Here is a 22607-nt window from a genome sequence, read left to right as displayed (position 1 = left end):
TTTTAAAATAAATAAATAAAGTGTGTCTTTTGTGGGCAGAATATAGATGGGTCTTGTTTTTTTTAATTCATTCAGCCACTGTATGTCTTTTGATTGGAGAATTTAGTCCATTTACATTTAAAGTCATTATGGATAGGTATGTGCTTCTTACCATTTTGTTAATTGTTTTCTGGCTGTTTTTGTAATTCCTCTCTGTTCCTTTCTTCTTCTCTTGATCTTATCCTTTGTGGCTTAATGACTTTCTTTATGGTATGCTTATGTTCCCTTCTCTTTATTTTTTGTGTATTTCCTATAGTTTTTTGCTTTGTGGTTACCATGAGGCTTACGTATCACAACATTTTAAAGAGATAACTTAAGCTTGATCCCATTCTAATGCTCAAAATGTTTACTCTCCCCCCACCTACACTTTGTTTTTGATGCCTCGTTTTACATCTTTTTACCTTTGTGTCCCTTCCTTACCTGATTATTGTAATCATTGTTATTGTTACTACTGTTGTCTTTTAACCTTCACACTAGCTTTATAATTAATCTACTACCTTTAGTATATATTTACTTTTCCAATGAGATTTATTCTTACGTGTCTTCTTGTTACTAATTAGCACCCCTTCTTTTCCAAAATTTTTACTTTTTGCATAAATGTGCGTGTTCTATAAATTCCAGGAACGAAACAGTCACTGAAGTTTAGGAGGTCTCCCTTATGGTAAAAATTCTGTGTCTTGCAGGTCAGCAGATGTGATTCCTCCCCACTTCCCCCACTCCAGCCCAGTCTCTAAGCCTTCAGACTAAGTGGGGTTCCACGCAGAGAAGGTATGTTGGTTGAAATAAATTAAGTTTGATCATTTGTAAGTTCCGAATGCATTATTCATTCATTCAGACACACGTGCCTTCAATCGATGTTGTTTGAATGCCTACTCAGTGCTGGGCAAATTCAGATGGCAGAGAGCTTCAGATGGGTTGTGTGATTCAGAGGAGACTCCACTTTGTGGGGCAGGGCACTAGGCTGATGGGGCACCCCCCTTCTGCCAGATCTGGTGCCTGTTAAGGTCAGGGCCAAGAGAGATGCAGTGTTCTGAGGCCACCACCAGGGGTCAGGCACACCTCTACTCTGGCCATTTCATTGCACGGAGGAGCCCTCCTTGGTCCCCTGCCTTCTCAACCTCAAGGTCTTTTCTCTCTCACTTCCCTCAGCCCATTCCTCCTTCCTCTAGGCCATCCCATCCCGCCATCACTGCAGGGCCAAGCAGCCTCCCAACTAGACAGCCTGGCATTTCTCCTGACCCTTGGGGAGTCCCAAAGCCTCTCACTTCCCCAATTTTAGGAGTGACTGACTGGTGAGCAGAAAGTGCCTTCTACTATCTTATCTCTTCTTGTCCTGCCGCCATTCAGCTCAAGTTCTCTGGTTTTGTCTCCGAGCAAAATGGGAGTGTTTATGGATGACTCCTAATAAGTTTTCTTATGTGTGTCAACAAAGCTCTTCTCCAAGCCCAAGCCCCTTTTGTGGCCCCCAGAATCCAGTGTCAAGAGCCCCTCAATGTTTTGATGGGAATGTTCTCACCTCACTCCAGCACAGCACCCACATCCATGGAGCCTTGATCCCTCTGGACCTGATCTCCTTCTGCTGTCTGGCACATATCAGACCCTGCTCCCTCAGGTCCCCCCTTTCATCCACCCTCCATGCTCCCACTTTCCCTCCCCACACATGAGTTGCACTGCCTTAGAGGTTTAGCTCCTCTAAATGGTTTCTTACCATCTTTTTGTTTGTTTGTTTTTAGTGTTTACTTATTTTTGAGAGAGAGAGAGCGGGGAAGGAGCAGAGAGAGGGGTACAGAGGATCTGAAGCAAGCACTGTGCTGATAGCAGAAAGCCTGATGCAGGGCTTGAACTCATGAACTGAACCGTGAGATCATGACCTGAGCCGACGTTGGACGCTTAACCGACTGAACCACCCAGGCTCCCTGGTTCCTTACCATCTTGACATCCTGTCCTCATTCTCCCTCGGGACGCCTTCCCTTTGCCCAGTCCGGGCCCTTCAGACAAACATAGATGAGGGAATGCTGTCTCTTCCAGGTACCACCTATGTTCCCTTAACCTCTCCACTTCTTAGTTTCTTCATCTGTGAAACAGGGACTGTGGCGAATGGCTCTCGGATATGCGGTGAGGCCTAAGCGGCCGATGGCTCTGGAAGTGTTCAGTACAGTACCAGTACGTAGAGGTGCTCTGGGATAGGGTCCCTCATCCTTTCCTTCAGGTACAGCTCCTGCCTCCACTGCCACCCCCCACTCCACCCGCCAGTGGAAACCTTCCCTTGTCTCTGTGCACTGGCTACTTCTGCCCCATCCCCCACTTCTGAGCAGAGCGGTGGCCCCGGGCAGAGTGGGAGGAGAACCAGGGGACTCCGGGGCACGCTGCCACCATGCTGAGGAGATGGGGGCAGACGCAGAGAGCTCTGCAGGGACCTCAGACCAGAACTCCCATCTGCAGGGCTGGGTCGACCTAGAATGGCGTCCACTCTTGTCCCTGGGGTTATTGGGGACCGCTCTTCTGGCCTGGGGATGAGGAAGGGCTCCCACAGAGTCCCCTGAGGCACTGAAAGGACCAGAAGACTGGTGGGAGATGAAGGAGGGAAGGCAGGGCAGGGGAATACCAACCACACACTATTCCCCATCCCTGCTCCCTTCCCATCCACCCCCATCCTCCACCAAACACGATCCCTGGGTTAATTTTTAGCATCGCAGCTCGTACATTAGTCACTCCCTGTCACCCACCTACACGGCAGGAGGCTGCTGTGCTGGTGCCGTCATCCCATCATCTGTGAGGTGGGATCCAGCCCCGCTCTGGGCACCCCCTCAGCCTCCTCCAGGAGCCCCTTCAGCCTGGGTGAGGGGTACCGACATCACCCCCAAGACTAGCCACAGGGGAGGAGGGGAGGAACAGGCTGGTCAGAGAGAGGCTGGGTGTCCCTGCTAGGAGGCAAAAGCCGGGGAGGCCCCTGCAGACCCCGCCCCCAGTAAGGTGCTAGCCTCTGCCCAGGCAGCTGGTCTCCTGGCAGTCCCAGGCTCTGGGAACAAAGGTATGAGAGGGCCCCTCCCTTAGACCTGAGCCTCTAAGAGCTGCTGTTTGTCATGGCTGCAGAGCAGCTGTTCAAACAGGGAGCTTAGGGAGGCTCCATTTGCTTAATCAAATGTCTTTCCTTCCCCGGAACGAGGGTGGCCAGGTGCAGGGACCCTGGCTGGAGCCGACACCCAGCCCCAAAGGGACAGCAGGAGAGGGGCTCACAGTTGCCAGCATCAGCTGGAGCAGAGGTAGGGCCTCCTCACCACCCCTACCCCAGGGCTGAGAGCTGGGGAGGTGGCCAGTCAACCCTCTGCTGGCCTGGCCCCAAGGAAGCATTCCTGTTTATTGAGCACCTGCTGTGTACCACAGCAGTGTTAGGCCCTGGAGGCACAATGTCAACAGGGCTGAGTTTCCTGCCTTAGGAAGGCAAAAGATCTATACAAAGGAAGTCAGTATAATCACCAATGGGGCGTTAAGTGTCGTAAAGAAAAGAAAATTAAATAAATAAATAAATAACTAGAGGGCTCAAGATAAAGAATAATGAGAACAGGAGAACTACTGATCTGATCTGGGAAAGCTGAGGAAGTGTTTAAGCTGAAGTCACTATGGAGGAATCAGTCTTGTAAAGAAGAGTGTCCAGGCAGAGAGCACAGCATAGGCAAAGGGCAGAGACAGGAAAGAGTTGAGCATATTTGAGGATTAGGACTAGGAAGAACAGTGTGGCTTAAGCATGAGAAATGACATGGAAGGAGAAACAATTTGAGCTTGAAGAGAGAGATAGGGACCTGACCCCCGAGGGCCTCCTACAAGGCATCCCAATACAATTGCAGAGGTTGTGCACTGCACAAAGTCTCCCAGTTGCCAAATTCTGGGACCTGTGTGGCTGCTGTCAACTCAGAGGAAGGGATGCCTTGTTGTAATTTGTCTGCCCAGAGGGACAACATGTTATGGATAAGCATAGGAAGTAGTTTGGAATTTATTCTTTTATTCCAGGGGAAGCCATGATGGATTTTAAGTGAGAAGGGTTGTGATCCGATTCCCTTTTTGGAAAGATCACCCTAATACTAGGTGAAGGGATGGTCCAGGGGCAAGAGAGGAAGCAGGGAGCGCATTCAAGTGCAGTGGGGCAGGAGGGGGAGGGTAGGAGGTGGCCTGGCCGGGGGAGGGTGCCACTTAGACCTCGTAAAGCCACCCCTTGCGTGCTGGTTACTGCCAGGGAGGAACACTGGCATGGAGCCTCAAGTCTCAGGCCTAGCTCTGCTACTTACTCTCTGACCCTAGACAGGTCACTTGCCCTGGGTCACTTCAAAGAAAGGTGGCGTCCACCTCTTGGAGATGCTGTGAGCACACACTATAGTTCTTGAGCTAGCATCTACTATGAGCTAGTATCAGGCATGAAATAAAGCAGCAGAGGAGACAGGAAAGGTCCCTGGGCTCTGCTACAAGGAGTGTGTGTCGTAATAGAGAGGGGAGCCAGGCAAACACCAAAATCCCCCAAAGTCAAGACAGTTGTGGCTGGTCAGGAGTAGTATGACAGAAAAAGCCAGTGGAAGGTGTGACTGCATTTTGGACTGGGTGAGGAGGCCTTTGGGAGGCAGAGCAGAGTACTGAAGGGGCTGATTAGGAGAAGAGTGAATGCAGAGGCCTCCAGTGGATGGGGTCTGAAACATACCAGGTACAGCAAGGGAGCCAGAGCAGAAAGCGAGAAGGGAGACAAAATGAGGCAGGCAAGGGTCAGAGAACCCAGCACAGGAGTTAGAATCTTCTTGTAGGAATGCTGGGGAACGGCTGAGGAGTCCTAGAACAATGGAGTAGTCCCTGGTTAGGCCTGTCACAGGTTGGGTGGCTGGTTGCTAAGGTCTCTAAGGGAGACCCAGGCCCTGAGGGTTCCAGGCACCGGTTATTTATTTGCACAGGGATAGTTAAGGACTTTAGACAAGCCTTGGGCACCACCTGTTGTGGGTATTTGGGAAGGGAGGCTCCAGATACATTTAAACAAGAGGCCCAAGTTCTGAAGAGGGTGTGGGGCCTCTAGTTCAGGTTCATACATGTAAGTTAAAATCCACCAGACTGTTTCCCTGGCTGCAGGCTCCAAGCAAATAAGATGTAAAATATAGTGTGTGTGTGTGTGTGTGTGTGTGTGTGTTGGGGGAGGTGTTGGGGGGCAGGGTGTGTGTTTGAGTCAGAGCATGCGGGACCCCAATCCTGCCCCCCACCAGGCAGTCACCACGCTGACACAGATGCAAAAAACCATCAATTTTATACAGTTTGTGGTTCAGAAGCAACAATATGCAAAATGCTGGAACAGTCTGTGCTGCCCCCACCCAGCTGGACATGCCCATTCCTGTCCCCCAAGGGTTAGAGAACCCAGGACCCCTGCCCGGCAGGACCCAACTTAGTTATAGGCCCCTGGGAGGGGGCCAAGCCCTTAGGGGTCAAGGCCGGGAAGGAGGGGGACCAGCACCTTTGGCTGGTTAACTGGAACTCTGTATGTGTGTGGAGGGTGGGCGAGCGACCGGCCATCGGCCATTGCGGCCCCAGGCCAAGGGTGAGGAGCAAGTAAAGCTGAGGAGAGGGCTTCGTGGGACAGGGTTCCTCCCCTCCAGGGGAGTTGTTTCCCTGGACACCCCACAAGGCACTACTGACCCAGATGTAGGATGGACGCCCCCAAACCTCTCCCAACCCAAGCTCGCCTGGTTCTCCCTGCCCCGCCTCCCACTGTGGTTTAGGGGAGGAGGAGTAAAGGGTACTGGGGCCTGGGGTCAGCGGTCCGCAGAGGCAGCCAGGCACCGGCAGGCCAGCTGGGGCCGGCAAGGACCCTCTCCCGCTGCTGCGCTGGGCTCCTGGGGTCCCCTCGGACCCGGCCTCCCGCCCCTTCCCCCCGCCCCCTTTTTGCACTGGCTGGAACGAATAAATAAATAAATACCTCCCCCGCCCACCCCGCCCCTACAGCTGGCTCTCCTCCTCCTCCAGGGAGCGATTGAGTCCGGGGATGAACTTGAGCAGCCGCCGGCGGAAGCTGCGGTACTTGGCTTTGCGGAGGCCGGGGCCGCACAGGGCCTGCTCGCGGGCCTCAGTCCAGAGCGCGCCCGGCGCCCCGCCGCCGCCGCCGCCGCCGCCCCCGCCGCCCCCGGGGCCCGCGCACCGCACGCTGGCGCTGCGGCTCAGCGCGGCCCGGGGCGCGGACGCCAGAGCCTCGGCGGGGCCCCGGCCCGGCGCGCGGGTGGGGGGCGGCGGCGGCGGCGGCGGGGCGGGTGGCTCGGCGCCCCCGAAGAAGCACGTGTGGTAGACGGCGTCGTCCGCGTCGCGCCCCGCCCGCCGCGCGCCCCCGCGGGGACCCCCGGGCGCGGCCAGCAGGGGGCCGAAGGGCAGCGAGCCCGGGAGCAGGCCCGCGCCGTACAGGCAGGAGCGCACCGACTCCAATGTATCATAAATGCTCGGGTCCTTCACCACCAGGCCTGCAGGGGCAGAAGACACGAGGAAGGGTTGTCAGAGGGCATGGAGAGGGGACCTCAGCTCCTTCCTGCTGACCATCCGTGTGGCCCCTGGCCTAAGCCCCGCTTCCCTCCTCTGTATAACAGGGATTATACACTCGAGTCCTTATGAGGACCACTGTGACACAAGAGCCCCGGAAGGCATTTGAAACGAGCTCACTGAGCCTCGCTGTTCCTATCGGTAAAATGGAGAAGATACTAACGCTCGCCTTCAGAAAGCTATTGGGAGAAGGAACTAAAAATGTGTGTGCAGCGGCCCAGGGCAATATTGTACCCATAGCAGTAGCTCAACAAATTTTTCTTCACTTTGGAGAGGGAAGTAACCCACGAGTGCTGAGGGGGGAGCATGCATAGGGACATCAGTAGGGGTGAAAGAGACCCTTTGCACCCCCAATCTACTCACCGTGCACCAGCCGCTGCTCTTGCACCATTAGGGACCTGTATTCTCCCCACTTCTCATACAGGGTTTGCTGCAAGAGACACCCCCCGCCTCACTGTCAGGAGCTAAGCAAGAAACAAGCAGGAGGTGGGTATAGACGGAGGGATCAGGCAGTGCACAGAAGAAATCTGAAGGTTAAAAGCATATTCGGACAGGTAAATGAGCCCCTAAAAGAAGAGTGAGGGCCAGAGGGGCAGGAGCTTGGAAGAAGAGGGTGGAGGCTGGACGTTATCTGGGCTGCCCTACCTTTAGGTACTGCAGACGTGCCTCCAATTCAGCCTTCCGGATTGACGTCCCATACAGAGTTTCCAGCCTGAGGAGGTTGGGGAATTAAAGGCTAAGTGAGCCCACAGGGTGTGGACACACTGAGAGAAGCTGGGCTCAGGAACCCTCAGGATGACAGCGTCCAGACATACCTGAGAACATTGCCAGACGCCTTAATGATGTCAACAATCTCTCGATGCCGGATACCTTCCACGTTCAGGCCATTAACGCTGGCGATGGTGTCCCCTGCCAGGCAGAGAGGGGGTGAGCTTGTGTTCCACGGGGCAGGATGGAAGAATTGCAGCCCCCTACCCTAGCCAGGAAGGGTAGGGGTAATACACAGAACGCTCCTGAATTCCCTCCTGCCACTCCTGATGGCTGTGTGGAAACCTTGTCCTGGCCCAGCGCCCCAGCATAGGGCCCTCATAGACCCAACACCTCCACTCCCCCCTCAGGAAACTGTCCCCAAAGGCTGAGCCCTCTCAGCAACCCTGGGTTGCCTGCCCCCAGAGTTGGTTGTTTCTGTCTGGCCCACAGGCTATCATGAGACCCAGCCGAGACAGGAAGGGGTCAGGGTGAGTAGCACCACGCTGAGAGCTAACAGTGGCCCCAGGCATGAGAGGCCTCAGCTTCTGACACCCTGTGCCGCTGCGGAACCTTCTGACTTCAGACAGGGCAAGCCACATTCTCTACGGGTCCATTTCCCATCTATAAAAAGGGCGTGTGATCCCTAGTGTGGCTACTTCAGGGATCAGGAGGGAGAGTGAATATGAAACTATTTTGCAAAGTTGCAACATACCACTTGGCTACCGGGGGCTGCTGGTAAGTGGGCAAGGAGGTGAGGGCTTAGGGAAGAAAGTGGTGCTAGAAGGGGGCTTAGCTCTTGCAGTCTCAATCCCCTTCCTGGGGTCTGGGGACTCTAGATTTGGCTAATCCCAAGGGCCCCCAGTGGAGGCATCATTTCCTTGTTAGAGGACGTCACGCAGGTACCCCAGAGTTGGGCCGGGTCGGCACAGGAGAGGCCCTGATGTCCAGTATCCGAGCAGATCTAAGGGAATGTCGCCCCCTCCCCGGCTCCTGTACAGGCTGGGTTGCCAGACGGCCAGGAGACAAAACAGCAGCAGCGACATCTGCCATTTAACAGGTCCTGGCTCTGTGCCTAGGGAACCCCTAGGCATGTTAGTGCCCCCATTTCACAGATGGGACTGCTCCATGTCATGCAGTCAATGGCAAGTTTGCCTGGATCCCAAGCCCGCACTCTATCCATTCCTCTGGGCCTTCTCAAAACAGGAGGAAGAAAGGAAATGGGTTTCAGAAGCGATTTCTCACCCCCTCTGCTTGGGAGCAAGGTCCTACCCTCTTCCCAGGGCCCTGTGTCCCAGGCTCGGGCCTCACCTGGTGTGAGCCCAGCCAGCTGGGCAGGGCTGGAGTCATGAACCCGGCAGACAAAGGTCACCATCTCCACTCGCTGCTCCTCCCGGTGGTGAAGGCCGTAAGTCTGTAACAGACAAGGGGCCCATAAGCCAGGGGTGTGGCAGGGCCCCGCCATCTGTCAGAGTGGCCTTCCAACCCTGCGCTCCCTCTGTGCCCAGCTTCTCCCACCTGGATCTCAAAGCCGAAGGTCTGGTTCTCCTCCTTCTCCAAAGTCAGCACTTTCCTGCAAAGGGACACAGGGGCCATCTCATCAAGACAGTCAGGACTAAGAGGAGCTTGGCGGTCCCACAGCGTGGTCTTTCGCTGATGCTGGAGGTCTGCTCCAGAACATCCAGGCAGGGCTCACCGTCTCCAGCGCCAATTCAACTCTCTTGGCGGGTTGTCGGAATGCCCGTCCCGATCCCCGGCTGACCTCCGCCCCACGGAGCCGCGGAGACTCAATCTCGCCTCCAGTGGAGGCAGGCTCTGGAATGGCTGGCCCCCGGAGGGAATGGGCTTCCCGAGTTTTTCAGCCACACCTCCAGCTTTCTAGTGAGCCCGAGAGACTAGCCGACTAGCCGAGGCCCCACATTCGGCCCCAGCCCTGAGCCTCTGGGCTCCACAGCCTTGGGGAGAGGGCTGGCCCCACCCCCAGAGGCCAGTCACGAGGCTCGACCACAGCTGCTCCTCCCAGCTGCGACGGGCCAGCCCACCAGATGTGAGGCTGCTGGGGGGGGGGGGGAGGGGAGCCTCGAGGCCGCCCCTTCCCGCACTGAAGGCCTGCCCACTGGACACAATGGTCTGGAGCGCCTCCAGATCCCCGCCTGCTGGGGGAGCCCAGAGTTTCCTCTGCCCACCCCCACCCCCTTCCTTCCCGCCCGGCCAGGGGCAGAGTGAAAGCAGCCTCCAAAGGCCCCTTCAAGTCTCGGCCGCTGAAAGGCCCTGGAGACCCAGGCCTGCAGTGCCCAGCCTGACCCAGATGCCCCCCAAATGCTGCACAGCAACTCCGGGCCCTGACTCCTCCCCACTGTAAACGCAGGCCTTTCCCCCCTCTGTGTGAGCTGGGGCGGGGAATAGGGTGACCCAAGTGCTGTGTTACCCCAGCGCGCTCTGGGGGTTTTCTGCAAGTGTTGGCGAACTTTTTCTGTAAAGGGCCAGAGAGTAAATATTTTGGGCTTTCTTTGTGGACTCCATTCGGCCTCTGTCATACATTGTTCTGTTTTTATTTTTACAACCCTTTAGAAATATAAAAACAACTCTTAGCTCAAGGGCCAAACAGGCCAATCCCGGCTGGCAGGCTGCAGTCAGCTGATCTATTTTAGAAGCCAGGCCCAAGTCTGCATGGGCCAGGGCCAGGGCCAGCACGAGGCCCGAGGTCAGGGCCTACTTCTTCCCCTCACCTCCGATGCTTCCTAAGAGGGCCGCCACAGGCTGGGACCAGCATAGGACTGGACTTCTGCAGGCAGGGCAGCCAGACTCAAGCAGCTGGACCCAGCTGGGCTGTGGTCTGGGCCCCCGGGGCTTGCTGGGGCTGGGAGAACTCAGGGGAGCCCGAAGGCTTCTGCTTCCTCCACCTCCCAGATCCAGATCTCCCCAGGGAGGGCTAACTGGCAGGGACTGCGGGTGGCATGAGGAACACCTGATGACTCAAAAGTCCCTACCTCCTTTCTCTGCCACCCCCTTAGCACAGCCCACACCCCCACCTGCCCCTCACTCCTAGCAAGGGAGCCGTGCAGAAAGGGTGGGAGAGTGACACCCCCTGGGCTGACAGCGGTGTCGTGCTGCCCCCCCCACCCCCATCCCCACCCCAGCACCTCACACTTTTGGACCAGGGCAGGGGCTGGGGTGCTGGTGACTCACCTCTGCTGTTCGGGACTCTGGCTGAGATTCTTCCAGCGGAATCCTGAGCCCTGCGGGGGAAGACAGAGGAAGGAGCAGGTGAGAGGGGAACTGTTCTTGAGCAGGTACTGAGAATCCTATTCTGGGAGGTCCCTCCCCTGGGCTCCAGCCGTGGACCGTGCACCTCACTTCCTGCTGCCTGCCTGTCGGGTCCCAGTTCCACACCTGCTTTGCTGCCAGTGTAACTGCCCAGTACCACTCCAGCATCACTCCACAGTTCTCCCTAAGGCTCTACCCCATAACTGAGACTGGGGACACCACAGTCCTACCAGTTTCCAGATGCACGACGCTTAATGGTTCTGTGCTAGCTCCCAGGTTGGGAGGCAAGGGGGACTCTTAATCTGGATCGAATAGTCTCTGTCCTCAGGGCGTATGTCTGCAGGGCTCAGGCCTCCCAAACCCAGCAAGTTGAGGCAGGGGCTCTTTCCAGAGGTTCCCCAAGAAGGGCTGGGGTCTCCTGGGCTTGCCTGTCAAGGTACTCCAGAGACCCCTGCCAGTCGGGCATGTCCTTCTAATTTCTCAGCCACCGACAGTGACTTGGGGGAGCTGCGGTCAGAGCCCCAAGCGTGGAGGGCAGGCAATCCCAGCCTGAACATGGAAAGGCAGGGGACAGTGGGGCCAACTCTCCTCCCCCAAAGTACAGGCTGTTTCAGGGAGCAACTGTGGATCCCAGCTGTAGGTGGCCAGCGACACCCACCTCCACCTGTGTCTCTCGACATTGCCATATATTTTGTTGCTCTCTGGGACAAAAGCAAAAAACACAGATCTCAAACTTGTCCTTAAGTCTCACTATACTTAGGAGAGAGATTAGGAGGTTGTGTTTGGTTGGCTGGGGGTGGGGGGGGGGGTGGTGACAGGGGATGTCAGAGCTGAGGGTTCCTGCCTCCCTAGGGCCCTTGAGAAACTAGTCTCTCTCCCTCCCTAAATTATTGGTCTTTGGGAGAAGCCATCCCAGGCCAGCCCTTGTCCCGTGTGCCCTCAACAGCCCAGGGCCTTCCTGGTCTGTGCCCTAGTTAACCCTCCCCCCAGGCTGCTCCAAGGCTAGGAAGTGACATGAGCCCTCTTTTCTCCAGAACCAAAGACCAGCCTCAGGGGTGAGGGGAGTTCCCAAATGGGCCAGGGTGGAAGGACTGGGCAGCATAGAGAGACCCCTTTGTCTTTCAACCCGATTTTCATAAAATGCAAATTCTCAACAAGCTGTTCATTGTGTGTGGTGGGGGGAAGCCAAGGGCCAGGGGAGGGGGGAACTGAGCAGGGAAGGCCACCCCCCCTCCTTAACCTGGGTCTTCTGTCCCCCTTTCTGAGCGCTCAGGTCCCCCCAGGCCAGAGGAAGAGCCTCGCGGAGGGGGAGACTCAGAGGGCGGGCGCGGCTCGCATCCTTCCTGCCCCGCGGGCGCCCTGCGACCCCTCCCACCGCGTCCGGTCCCAGCGAAGTCCCCGGAGCGGTAGCCTCGCGCCCCGCACCTCCGACGCAGGGCCAGGCGGCAGGCCCGGAGCCTAGCAATCCGGGCGTCCCCTCGGAAGGGTGAGCTCTCGGGAGTCCGCGGCGCTACACACTTTCTCGTCCACCCGCCTCTTCCCCCCCCCCCCCCCCGCCCCCGGGGCTCTCGGACCCTCAACTCGTCCGGGAGAGCGGCGGGACCCCAGCTCTAGGCCTTTGCGTTCCAAATAGAGAAGCCCAGGCTGGGGGCCTGGGGGCCTAGAGACACCTGAGCGGGGGGGGGGGGGGGGGGGGGGGGGGGAGTAGGGGGCGGGGCACAGGGGTGCTTAGGGCAGCTGGAGCGAGTAGGAGAAGGGGGTGTTGGGGAGGAGTCGGGAAGGAGAGGAGCGAGACGCGACGGCGTCGCGTGGGGAGTGGGGAGCCGCCGAGATTGGGGGCGGCGTGGAGGCGGGGGCCGCGGCGCGGGGAGGCTTGCGCCTTTGGAGGAGGGGGCCCGGGAGACTGGCCGAAGGACAGCAGGTTCTGAAATGTGTTGGTGGGGAAGAGCGGGCTGGGGGGGGGGGGGGCGGGGAAAGTGGGGGACCCGGTGGCCCCCGAGGAATATATTGTGGGGTCAGCGGGCATAGATGCGGGATGTTGAGGGGCTGAGCAGGTCTCGGGGCAGGGAGGGACACCGGAGGGTAGCTAGAGCTGGGGGGCCACGGGAATTGGGGGGTGGGGACGCACCTTTCGGCGGGGCAGGGTGCCCCCGGACACGGCGAGCGCGCGATACAGCTCGGCCGGGTGATAGTCCTCCAGCGCCGCGTACAGCTCGTCCCCGGGGGCTCCGGGGCTGGCGGCTGCAGCACGGGGACCGGAGGCCGGGGTCGGGGCCGGAGCGGCGGGAGCGACTTCCGAGTCGGGAGCCCTGGCGGCGGGGTCCGGGGCGGCCGCCGCCTCTTCCTTCTGCTGCAGCTTCCTGAGTCGGCGTAGGGTCATGGCTCCTGCGCCCGGCGACCCTCGGTGGCGGCGCTCGCTCCGCGCGGCGGGAATACCAGCGGCTCGGAGATGCCAGCCGGGCGGGCGGCAGGTCGCTTCCCTTTATAGGATCGGCGAGCTGGGCGGGCTGGGGGGCGGGCTGGGGGGCGGGCGGGGAGCGGCCTCGGGTGGCTTCGCCCCTGGAGCGGCAGGCCCCGCCCCCAGGGGGGGCCTGGAGCCCCGCCCACAGCGTCCGACACCCTGCCAGGCTGGGGAAAGTCTTGACCCGAATACCAGCTAGGGGAAAACCTAGCCACGGAGGAGTGGGGCAGGGCATCCTGGGGGCGGGGGGGCAGGGGTCTCCCGGATACCTGAAGAGGGGATGAGTGTGTGTGTGTGTGTGTGTGTGTGTGTATCTGTGAAGGGGCTTGTGCACGAGATTTGAAAATTTAGAGATGGATGGCTTTGGAGATTCATGGAGAATCTGGTGGTGAGGGTACAGAAAGGGATCACTGTAAGGAGGTTGGGAGGCTCAGGGAAAGATTCTAAGAGATCCAGGGATCTGCAGGAGCCTTTAGGCAAGGGAAGAGTGGTGGCTGCGCTGTGCAGGGGGAAAAGGATGTACAGGGGGAAGGGTGAGATCCCTGAAGGAGGTTAGAGATAACCCTGAGCTGACTGTGCAGAACCCCCCCAGGAAGTGAGGGCCCAGGATCTCCCCTCTACACCGCTGCCCCAGAAGAGGTGAAAGGCTGCCTCCCCTTCTCTGTCAAGGGGAGAGGGAAGCGGTGAAAACCCGGGATCCCGTGGGCGTAGTTCTGGCGTGTCCCCTCGGAGAGTCTGGAGAGTGGTCCCTCCTAGATAAACTTTCCCCCAGCTCCTGATGTTGGAGCTCAGATACCCCTTTTGCCAGCAGAAAGATCTTAACTGTGTGTTGACTCATGGAGAGGGGAATGTGCCTGAGCTGAGTGGGTGCTCAGGGTTGGGGGATGTGCTCAACCATTCTCTGACCCTGTCTTCGGGACCATCCCCCCACCCCCCACCCCCGCCCTGTGTTACCGTGGCTGCCAGGCAGTGGGAGAGACTGGAACAGCCCAGCTGAAGTCTCTGTCGTCAGTGGTGCCCAAATAAGAAGTGAGAGGAGGAAGTGGAAGGCCAGTCTTGGCGTCTAAAGAGCAGCTAGCCACCACAAGGCGTCAGCATCACAAGCTGGGGGCCTCCGCATCCCACCATTGGCCACTAAACAGAGGCTGGGGAGGTACAGTCCCCATCTGTCCCCTTCTTCTCCAGTCTTCCCAAATCTGTGTTATGCCTTAACAGCTGACATTTATTGAGCATTTACCATGGGCCGTGCACACCGTTCTGTGGGTGCTGTTACATACATGTATTAAGTCATTTGGCCTTCGTAACGACCCTAGGAAATCGGTACCTCACGGATGAGAAAACTGAGGCCCAGGGAGGTTAAGTAACGTGCTCTAGGCCACTGAGTGCCAGAACGGAGGCTCAAAGCCAGGCAGCCTGGCACCAGATGCTGTGATGCTGTGATGTGATGCTGTCTTCTTCAGTTTCTCCTTCCCCCTACATTTATGCCCTGATCCATGCTGGGTACCGGCTGGGCACTGGGGCTACAGAGTCTATGGTCTGGTTATATATACATGCGCTGTGTTAGACGGGTGGCATGAACAGTCCAGAGAGGCAAGTGGCCACATCCGACAGGAAGGAAAGGCTATCTCCTGTCTCGGTGCCCTGGTCTGTCTCAGTCGCTGTCCTTCCTTGTCTCCTTGACTCTGTCTTTCCCTCAGCCCCCCATCCCTGGGGCCCCAGCTCCTACAGGAGCTATGGGTGGGAGAGGTCTGTGCCACCCCTCAGTAATTACACAAGTCCAGATGGCAGGATGCTTGTTGGGTGGGGGGCAGAGGGTAGACTGGGGGCTGCTGGGAGCCAAGAGCTGAGTCCCTTCCTCTCCCTCCTGCCACCTCCCCCTGGGCACCACCAAGTGGCCATCGGCTGAGGGGCCGAGGGGGTGTTGGTGGGGAAACATGGGACTCTATTGTGAAGCATGAGCACAGATGGACCCCTGGACCGTCTGCTGCCTGCTCCTGACAGACGGCATCTGGGGTGGGGGTGGGGGTGGGGATGGGGAGGAGAGCAAAGGCAGGGGAGGCAGTGGTTTGGTTTCTTTTCTCTTCACTCCTGTGCGTATCCCTGAAGAGACCAGCAAAAGGGCACCCTGTAGGATCCCTTGTGCGAAGGACCACCACCTTACCTATCCCAGGGATGACCTAAAGGACACCTCCTTGCCTGAAAGCTGGACAAGTGAACACCATGGGTGTCACGGCACCCGCGTCTAACAGCCCTGTTGAGACATTCCTCCTTCAGGGGCGCCTGCGTGGCTCCGTCGGTTAAGCGTCCAGCTCTTGATTTCAGCTCAGGTCACAATCTCACAGTTCATGTGATTGAGCCGCGTGTCAGGCTCTGTGCCGTCAGCGCGGCGGCTGCTTGGGATTCTCTTTCTCCCCCCACCTCTCTGCCCCTCCACCTGCTGGCATGTGTGGTCTCTCTCTTGAAATAAATAAACATTAAAAAAAAATAGGCATTCCTCCTTCAGGTTTCCCCCTCTTCCAGGCAGAGCTCTGGAGAACCAAAGAGTAAGTGTGGGCCCAGGAAATGCAATTTCTGGGAGGCACGTGGCATGATTTCCTCCAGTCCTGGAATCTAAGAGCTGGAAAGGAAGGGCCTGCCCTGTGGCCTGGCAACGATACGACGTGGTCCAAGCACTCATTGAACACAGGAGGCAAACTGAGACCCGTGGTGGGGGGGGGGGGGGTAGGATGGAGGCAGGACAGGCCCTAGCACCCACTAGACCCAAGGTCTCCGGCCTCCAGAGACTATTTAATTCAGCTGCTAGTTGCTCCCCTGAGAGTTCAGAGAGTTCAGAGATATGTGTGTGTGCCTGCTTCCTTCTCCCAATCTCCTCAGTATCTCCAGGGAGGGGATGGGGAGCCCAGGATGCCACACTATGGGGTGGTGATGCCCTCTGGTGGCCGTGGGTCTCTGGGTGGAAAATCTTCAAACCAGAGTGAAGGGCTGTCTGGCTAGTGCCTGGTTCCACTCGGGATCTGAGTGGGGTTTAAGGAATCCCCCACCTCTCCTCTCCTGCGCAAGAGGGTCCGTGTCCCACTGAGATGCCAAGCTCCCCTTCGGTCACAGAGTTCCGGAGTCTCACCGCTGGCCCAGTTAGGAAGTTGCGTTTTTGATCTCCACCAGGGCTTCCGGGCTGCAGGTGAAGTTCAACAAGGAGAGGGCGGACAGCTGGAGGGGCCTCCTCTGTGCAAGAGTCTCCACACGCCAGACACGCGAGGTCGCTGGCGCTTTGCCTTTTCCCACCCTCTGCGACTTCCTCCTAAGCCCGGCGTCTCTTGCATGGCATCTGCTCCCCCCATCCTATCTTCCGCGGCTCCTTAAAGCTCGGGGGTGGAAGGGAGGGTGGGGAGGAGCGTGCAGCACACGCTGCCTGCCTGCTGGGACACCTCTCTCTGGGAGGCCTCCTTGCAAAAGCCCCATGACTCTGGCCCCTCAGACATCTGCACTCAATCTGTGGCTCATCCCGAGCAAGTCTGTGTTTGAGAAGAGCTCCCCAGCTTTTCCTCCGTTCGCTCCAGTTGCCCTGGCTCTTAGCTCTCAGGATAGGGCTCGCTGCGGCGTGGGCTCGCCTAACGGACAAGGTCTGCGGAAGACCCCTCCCCTTTGGGATGAGCCCCGGCCTGGATACCTAACAGTCAACAGTGCCCGGTGGAGGAAGTGGGGAGAGCCGACTCTTGTCCCCACCGTCGTGCTCCGTGTGCTCAAGCTCTAGGGTGCCATCAGGAAGCCGGGGCACTTAGGGCGAGAGCTCCGGCAGCTCAGGCCGCTCTGCAGTCTAGCTCGATGTCCACTCCAGCATCATCATTTGCTTCCAGAACGGGGAGAATGAATAATAAATAGTGCGCTGGGATTCCCCTCTGGGTACTGCTGCTGCTTCTAAGCTGGGGAACTGGGAGAGAGAGGGCCTGGGACTCAGCTGGCGCTCTGGTCAGGAATGAGGGGCTGGGCCCCCAGTTGCATGACACAGAGGGAGGCACAGACAGCCGGTGGGCAGCTGACTGGGCAGGGAGTGGTTGTTTTTCCTAATGGCGCCTATTGCCCAACAGTTTCCACTGGATAGTGTCTGTGTGTGGCGCTGGGGCCCAGGGCAGCCCGGCAGCAGGATCTGACACAGCCCAAAGAGCCGATTCTAGGGGGTCTGGGAGTAAGGGCGAAGCAGATATGGTAGTTTGTTTATGTTGGGAGACGGGTGGCCTCTGGGCCTAGTGTGGCCCAGAGGCCTGGGACCACCTTGCTTCTTGGGTGGGGAGGACGGGGTGTCCCCAGCTATGTAAACAGGAGAGATTGACAGAAGAAGGGAGGGTTAGCTCCCCAGCCTGCCTCACAGCACCCATGTGCTACTTACTCCTAGGACACAGGGCACGTGTTAGTTTACCTGCCTTGCTCGTTTCAGTGAGAAACAGAAAACAACTGTTCTTGGGGAGTCTGAGTGGCTCAGCGGGTTGAGCGTCCGACTCAGCTCAGGTCATGATCTCACAGCTCGTGGGTTCGAGCCCCGCATCCGGCTCTGTGCTGACAGCTCAGAGCCTGGAGCCTGCTTCCGATTCTGTGTCTCCCTCTCTCTCTGCCCCGCCCGCACTAGCGCACACGGGCATGCTCTCTCTCAAAAATAAACATTAAAAAAAATTTTTTTTAAGGGAAGAAAAAAACACACGCACGACAGTTCTTAGGGCCCCAGATACCCCAGTCCTCCGCCCTCTTGGCAAACACAGTTGCGTTGGTGGCTCGTCCCTGGTTCCCTCCCCAGGAGACAGGGTTGTGCACCCAACTATGGTTCTCCCATCGACTCCAAACTGAAGCTGGCTCCCCTCTTTCCCTGCCTGTTCACATGTGATCATGCCCAAAATTTGTGCGTTCTCCCATGGTCTCTCCCTGCCCTCCAGCTGTCCCTGCGCCACCACCACAGCGGTTGCCTCCTGAAGTCTGCACTGTGATCATCCTGAACACAAACAGGAACGCTTCCCCCCACCCCCCGCCCCTGCTAAAACCCACCAATGGCCTATTCCCTCCATCGGGAATCAGGAACCCCACAGAGGTTTTAACTTAAGGGCAGATCCACATACTCATGCTATAGAGGACAATTTGGAGATCAAGTCCAGACTCAAGAGGAAAAAGTGCTGATTTGCACAGGCTGAGGCAGCTGTCACAGGACAAGTGATGGCACTGGTGGCCCCCAGGATGAAGTCTTATTTCCTCAGCATGTGACAGCCCCAACGGACTCCCTCATTGCGGCTCTGGCTCCCTTGCCTCTAGCCTTAGCTGAGGACATCTGTGGTTCTTGAAGGGTGACACAAGTTTTGATTAAAACCCTCTCCTCCTCTCCTCTGCCAGCAGGCCAACGCCTACAACAAAATAGAGATGTCACCTCCCTTGACCCCAACCCACTGGCGGCCCTATGCTCGCAGGACGTCCTGTATCTGCCCCTATCCTAGCATGTACTTCACCCCATTGTGGTTATCTACATGCCAGTCCGTTCTGCTAGTTTGGGAGCCCCTGGAGGGCAGGTGTGCCTCCTTTCTTTCCCCAGGCACCTGGTGTAGGCTTCCATGATACGTTACGTGTAATTCTATAACGGGACTTGCCAGAATCTGCCTTATTGTCCTCTCTGTACAAACCCTCTCTCTGTCTTGAAGGGCAAGGACCGCAGACTGCATTCCACCTGCTTTACACATTTAGGGTTGCTCAACAAATTAAAGAGAGCCTAGGCCATCCAATTGTTCCTTAAACCTTCCCACCCCATTAGCACCCATCCTTGGTTCCCAAGGAGCATTCCTAGAGGGACCCATGGCTCTCTGCCATATTCCTTAAGTCCCATCCTGTGGGACCAGGGGATGCTCAACGACTTCCGGCGCATGGTGCTAGATGTTGCTATGAAGGTATGTTTTAGATGTGATTAACATTTCAATCAGCAGACTCTGAGGAAAGCAGATTACCCTCGGTAACACGGATGGGCCTCATCCAATCAGTTGAAGGCCCTAAAAAAACCTGCAGTTCCCTGAGGAAGAAGGAATTCTGCCTCCAGACTGCCTTTGGACTCAAGACTGCACCATCAACTCTTCCCTGCATCTCTAGCTGTCGGCTTGATTTGAAACTTGCCAGCCTCCACAGTCAAGTGAGTCAATTCCTTGAACGATCCCTCCATCCGTCCACCCTATTGGTTCTGCTTCTCGGGAGAACCCCAGTACACCATTCCAGGCTTGATCCAAAGCCTCCCCCCTTCAGGCCACCTTCATTATGCATCCCTCCTAAGTTCTTGAGTGCCTCCTCAATTCTACTTTACCCTTCATTCTGTTTTGGTCCTATTTAGCAAGCACATTCTCCAGACTGTAAACCTCAGAAGACACGAGCTGCCAGGGACAAAAATTTAAGAGGTGTGGAAAAAAAACCCAAGTGAGACACTATTCCAAAGAATTCAGGTCTCCTGTGTCACAGGGGCCTTGCAAAGGTGAAACAGTGTCGGTAACCTTCAAGGCACACAGAGAGGTACCAGCAAAGTTGCCCTTCTGATGTTCAGAATGGTGCAGGTGAAGCTGCAATCCATAGCCTGGTGGATTTTCGGTCCACGCCTGGCAAGATGACTGATCCGTCACAGGATGGCTTTTTAACGGGGTTGAGATTCACTACGAGCCACCACATCTTTTTCAACAGAGAGCTTCAACAGCCACAATACCTTGTCACTTCAGAGACACCTGGATTTCTGCGGCTATCTTTGTCCATAAATGAATTATGGCTAGGGCACAAGGACAATTTAATTAGCAGCTGATCCGGGTTATTGGGCTATGTGCCAAACTTCAAACCAACTTCTTAGAGGTGAGTTACTTGATTTTCTCCAGCCCGACAGTCTCAGATGAGAGAACAATGGAAAACTGTGGATAACTGTCAGAATTTTTTTTAGATTATTATTAAATTAATTAATTTATTTATTGAGAGAGGTGGGGAGGGGCAGAGGGAGAGAGGGGGAGAGAGGGAGAGAGAGGGAGAGAGGGAGAGAGGGAGAGAGGGAGAGAGGGAGAGAGAGAGAGAGAGAGAGAGAGAGAGAGAGACAGAAGCCCAAGCAGGCTCCACACTGTCAGTGCAGAGCCCGACATAGGACTTGAACCCACGAACTGAGATTGTGACCTGAGCCAAAATCAAGAGTCGGGCGCTTAACTGACTGAGTCACCCAGGTGCCCCTAGATTTTAAGTAATCTCTACACTCAGTGCGGAGCTCGACCTTGTAACCCCAGGAGTCACATGCTCTACCGACTGAGCCAGCCAGGTGTCCCAACAGTCAGAATTTTTAAATACTGACAGGCTGGGAGCAACGAGCACACTCTCTGATAAATTTAACAGGGTAAACATAGAAGGTCTTGCGCTTGAGTTCAAAGTACCAACTTCCCATACATGAGGAAAGCCCAGCCGCCTTGTCCTTCAGCCCATGAGATGCAGTCCTGGGGTCCTCGGATGTGACCCGCAGGAGTCAGGCACAGTCTGGGATTCGTGTCCCAGCCTGTGCTTTCAGTTACTGCCTGGATGGAATGTCGTGTGCCCTCCCGGCCCCAGGCTCTAGCTGGGTTCAGTGAGGAGCAGCTGGCGGGGGGGGGGGGGGGGGGGAACATGGGACCGTGCAGGCGGGAAGGTGCAGACGACTTAGGGGCTGCAGCCTGGGACGAGACACCCTAGACCCAAGGTCTTTTCCACCCTGTGAGCTACACTGACAATTTATCGACTTCTCCGACCCTCCTCCGTTCCTAATCTGTAAAGACAGGATAATAGTGCTGTTTGAGGATTGGAGCAGTTAATATACACAGATCAACTCTGGGTTCATTGCTTAGCCACACAGTAAGTTTTCAATAATGCTAACTAATGTTAACTGAAGGGACCTTATATGGAAGAGAAAGGGACCGCTCTCAACCACCTGTGGAGAAGTCACCTGGAGGCTTCCAGTTCCACAGAGGAGGGGCCTGCTACCGAGCAGATGGCCTGCCAGCATGGGGAGGATGCTGCAGGGGAGTCCAGTGCCTGATGCCGAGGGACTAGGCGGCCTCTAGGGTCCCGGCTAAACTTGAGCTTCTGCGCCTCTAGGACTCGCTATCCTGGGTTCCCGCGGCCGAAGAGGAGGAAAAATCTGCCCCGCCACCCACACACTGAAAAGACGACGAAGCACGGGAAGACTCCCACCTCAAATCACCCGAGTCCCCCGAGATTCACATTTATTCTCCAATCTACAAGGGGAGAAGCACAATCTGAGCAGGGTTCTTAGGCAGCCTTCAAGGCTAGGTGGCTGCTGACACACCAGGATCGAGATCCTCTTTTGTACAGAGAAAAAAATGCTGAAAGACAAAGGCAGACACAAAGCCCAAGAAAATGTGTGTGGTTTGCGCCACCCCCCCTCCACCTCCCTGCCCTGCACACTCCAGGCCAGGCCGCTCCCGGTGTTTCAGGGAGGGGAGACCCTGCACTCAGACTGGCTCCTCTTCTGATGCGACCTGCTTCGACATGCTGTCGTCATTCTGGCCAACGAGGAAGGCAGCAAGGCCACCTCAGCACGTGTCTGCTCCCTTCCCCGCTCCCCTGACAAGAGCTGGGCGGTCAGTCTACACACATGGAAGACAGAGGGCACCAAAAAGCTCTGTGAATAAAACTTTAATAATGTACAGCAGAAATTGGACAGGCTCATTCTTATATTAAAACAAAAGATTTCCTATATTACAACTTATTTACATTTGCATACTGAAGAGGTAAAGTGTCTAAGTGGCTATTTTACAGTCCTTTCTAATAAAATGTACAAAAACAAACAGAAGTACCGAGAATGCCGTTCGGGGGCCTTGATGGCGACGTAAGAACGGGCTTTGACTTGGTCTGTGAATCCAGAATCCAGAGGTGTAGGTAGCCCTACGGATCAGGGTTAGTTAGCCCCAGGGGCCAAACACCGCGGCTTTAGGCTTTAGTTTCTCCCCAACTCTCTAACTCCTAACCCTTGGTGTTAAGAGTGATGGGGACAGGGGTGGGAGCTTCCCAAAAAACTGCTCAGTCTTCCCCGAGGTGTGGTGAGGCCAGGAGGTCCCCCTAGGGAGCGGGCTAGAGGCTTGGGAGTCCCTGGGTCGAGGAGTGTTGGCAGATCCCAGAGGCTGGTTGTGACCGGGGCACAGGAGTCTAAGTTCCATTACCACCCACACCCTGCCTGGGTCTGCTGCAGAGCAGGTAGGTGGGGGGTCAGCAGGGCTGGGGAAAGAAGGTCCCCCTAATGACACCATTGGTATTCAAGGGAAATTAGTCAGTAGCCAGCAAACTGGCCCAAAGGGTGAGGCGAAGATCTCCTTTAACGCAAGGGAAGAAGCAACACGTCAGGAAAATAAATAGGAAGACCGGGAGCATCTGGGAGACCCGTGTAAGCAGGGAGAGGCGTGCCCCTCCTCCACAAGCTTTGGCAGAGAATCACTGGGCTGGAGGCAGGCATGCTCTCAGGCTGCAGACATCATATGCCTCCCCTGGGGGCAGGAAGGGGGCTCAGAATGAATGCAGT

At 56.6% G+C, this 22607-nt stretch overlaps 1 protein-coding gene and 1 long non-coding RNA gene across 2 annotated transcripts; one reads left to right on the top strand and one right to left on the bottom strand.

The window, feature by feature from the left end:
• Positions 1 to 6000: 6000 nt before the first annotated feature.
• TAMALIN (trafficking regulator and scaffold protein tamalin) lies at positions 6001 to 13046 on the bottom strand. The gene is made up of 8 exons (XM_042946601.1): positions 12731 to 13046; positions 10525 to 10574; positions 8854 to 8908; positions 8647 to 8749; positions 7404 to 7497; positions 7234 to 7300; positions 6952 to 7018; positions 6001 to 6512 (listed from the first exon to the last, which is right to left on the bottom strand). Exons 1-8 carry the CDS (start codon positions 12980 to 12982, stop codon positions 6001 to 6003), a joined length of 1200 nt encoding a protein of 399 aa, XP_042802535.1. The 5' UTR covers positions 12983 to 13046.
• LOC122224572 lies at positions 11996 to 21822 on the top strand. The gene is made up of 3 exons (XR_006204858.1): positions 11996 to 12088; positions 19015 to 19912; positions 21167 to 21822. It is a non-coding gene; the product is annotated as an uncharacterized LOC122224572 (long non-coding RNA).
• Positions 21823 to 22607: the final 785 nt, after the last annotated feature.

This window comes from Panthera leo, chromosome B4 (genome assembly GCF_018350215.1).
Source record: "Panthera leo isolate Ple1 chromosome B4, P.leo_Ple1_pat1.1, whole genome shotgun sequence".
NCBI classification, from domain to species: Eukaryota; Metazoa; Chordata; class Mammalia; order Carnivora; family Felidae; genus Panthera; species Panthera leo.
Note: the sequence above shows the minus strand (reverse complement) of the source record. Positions and strands in the feature narration are given on the sequence as shown.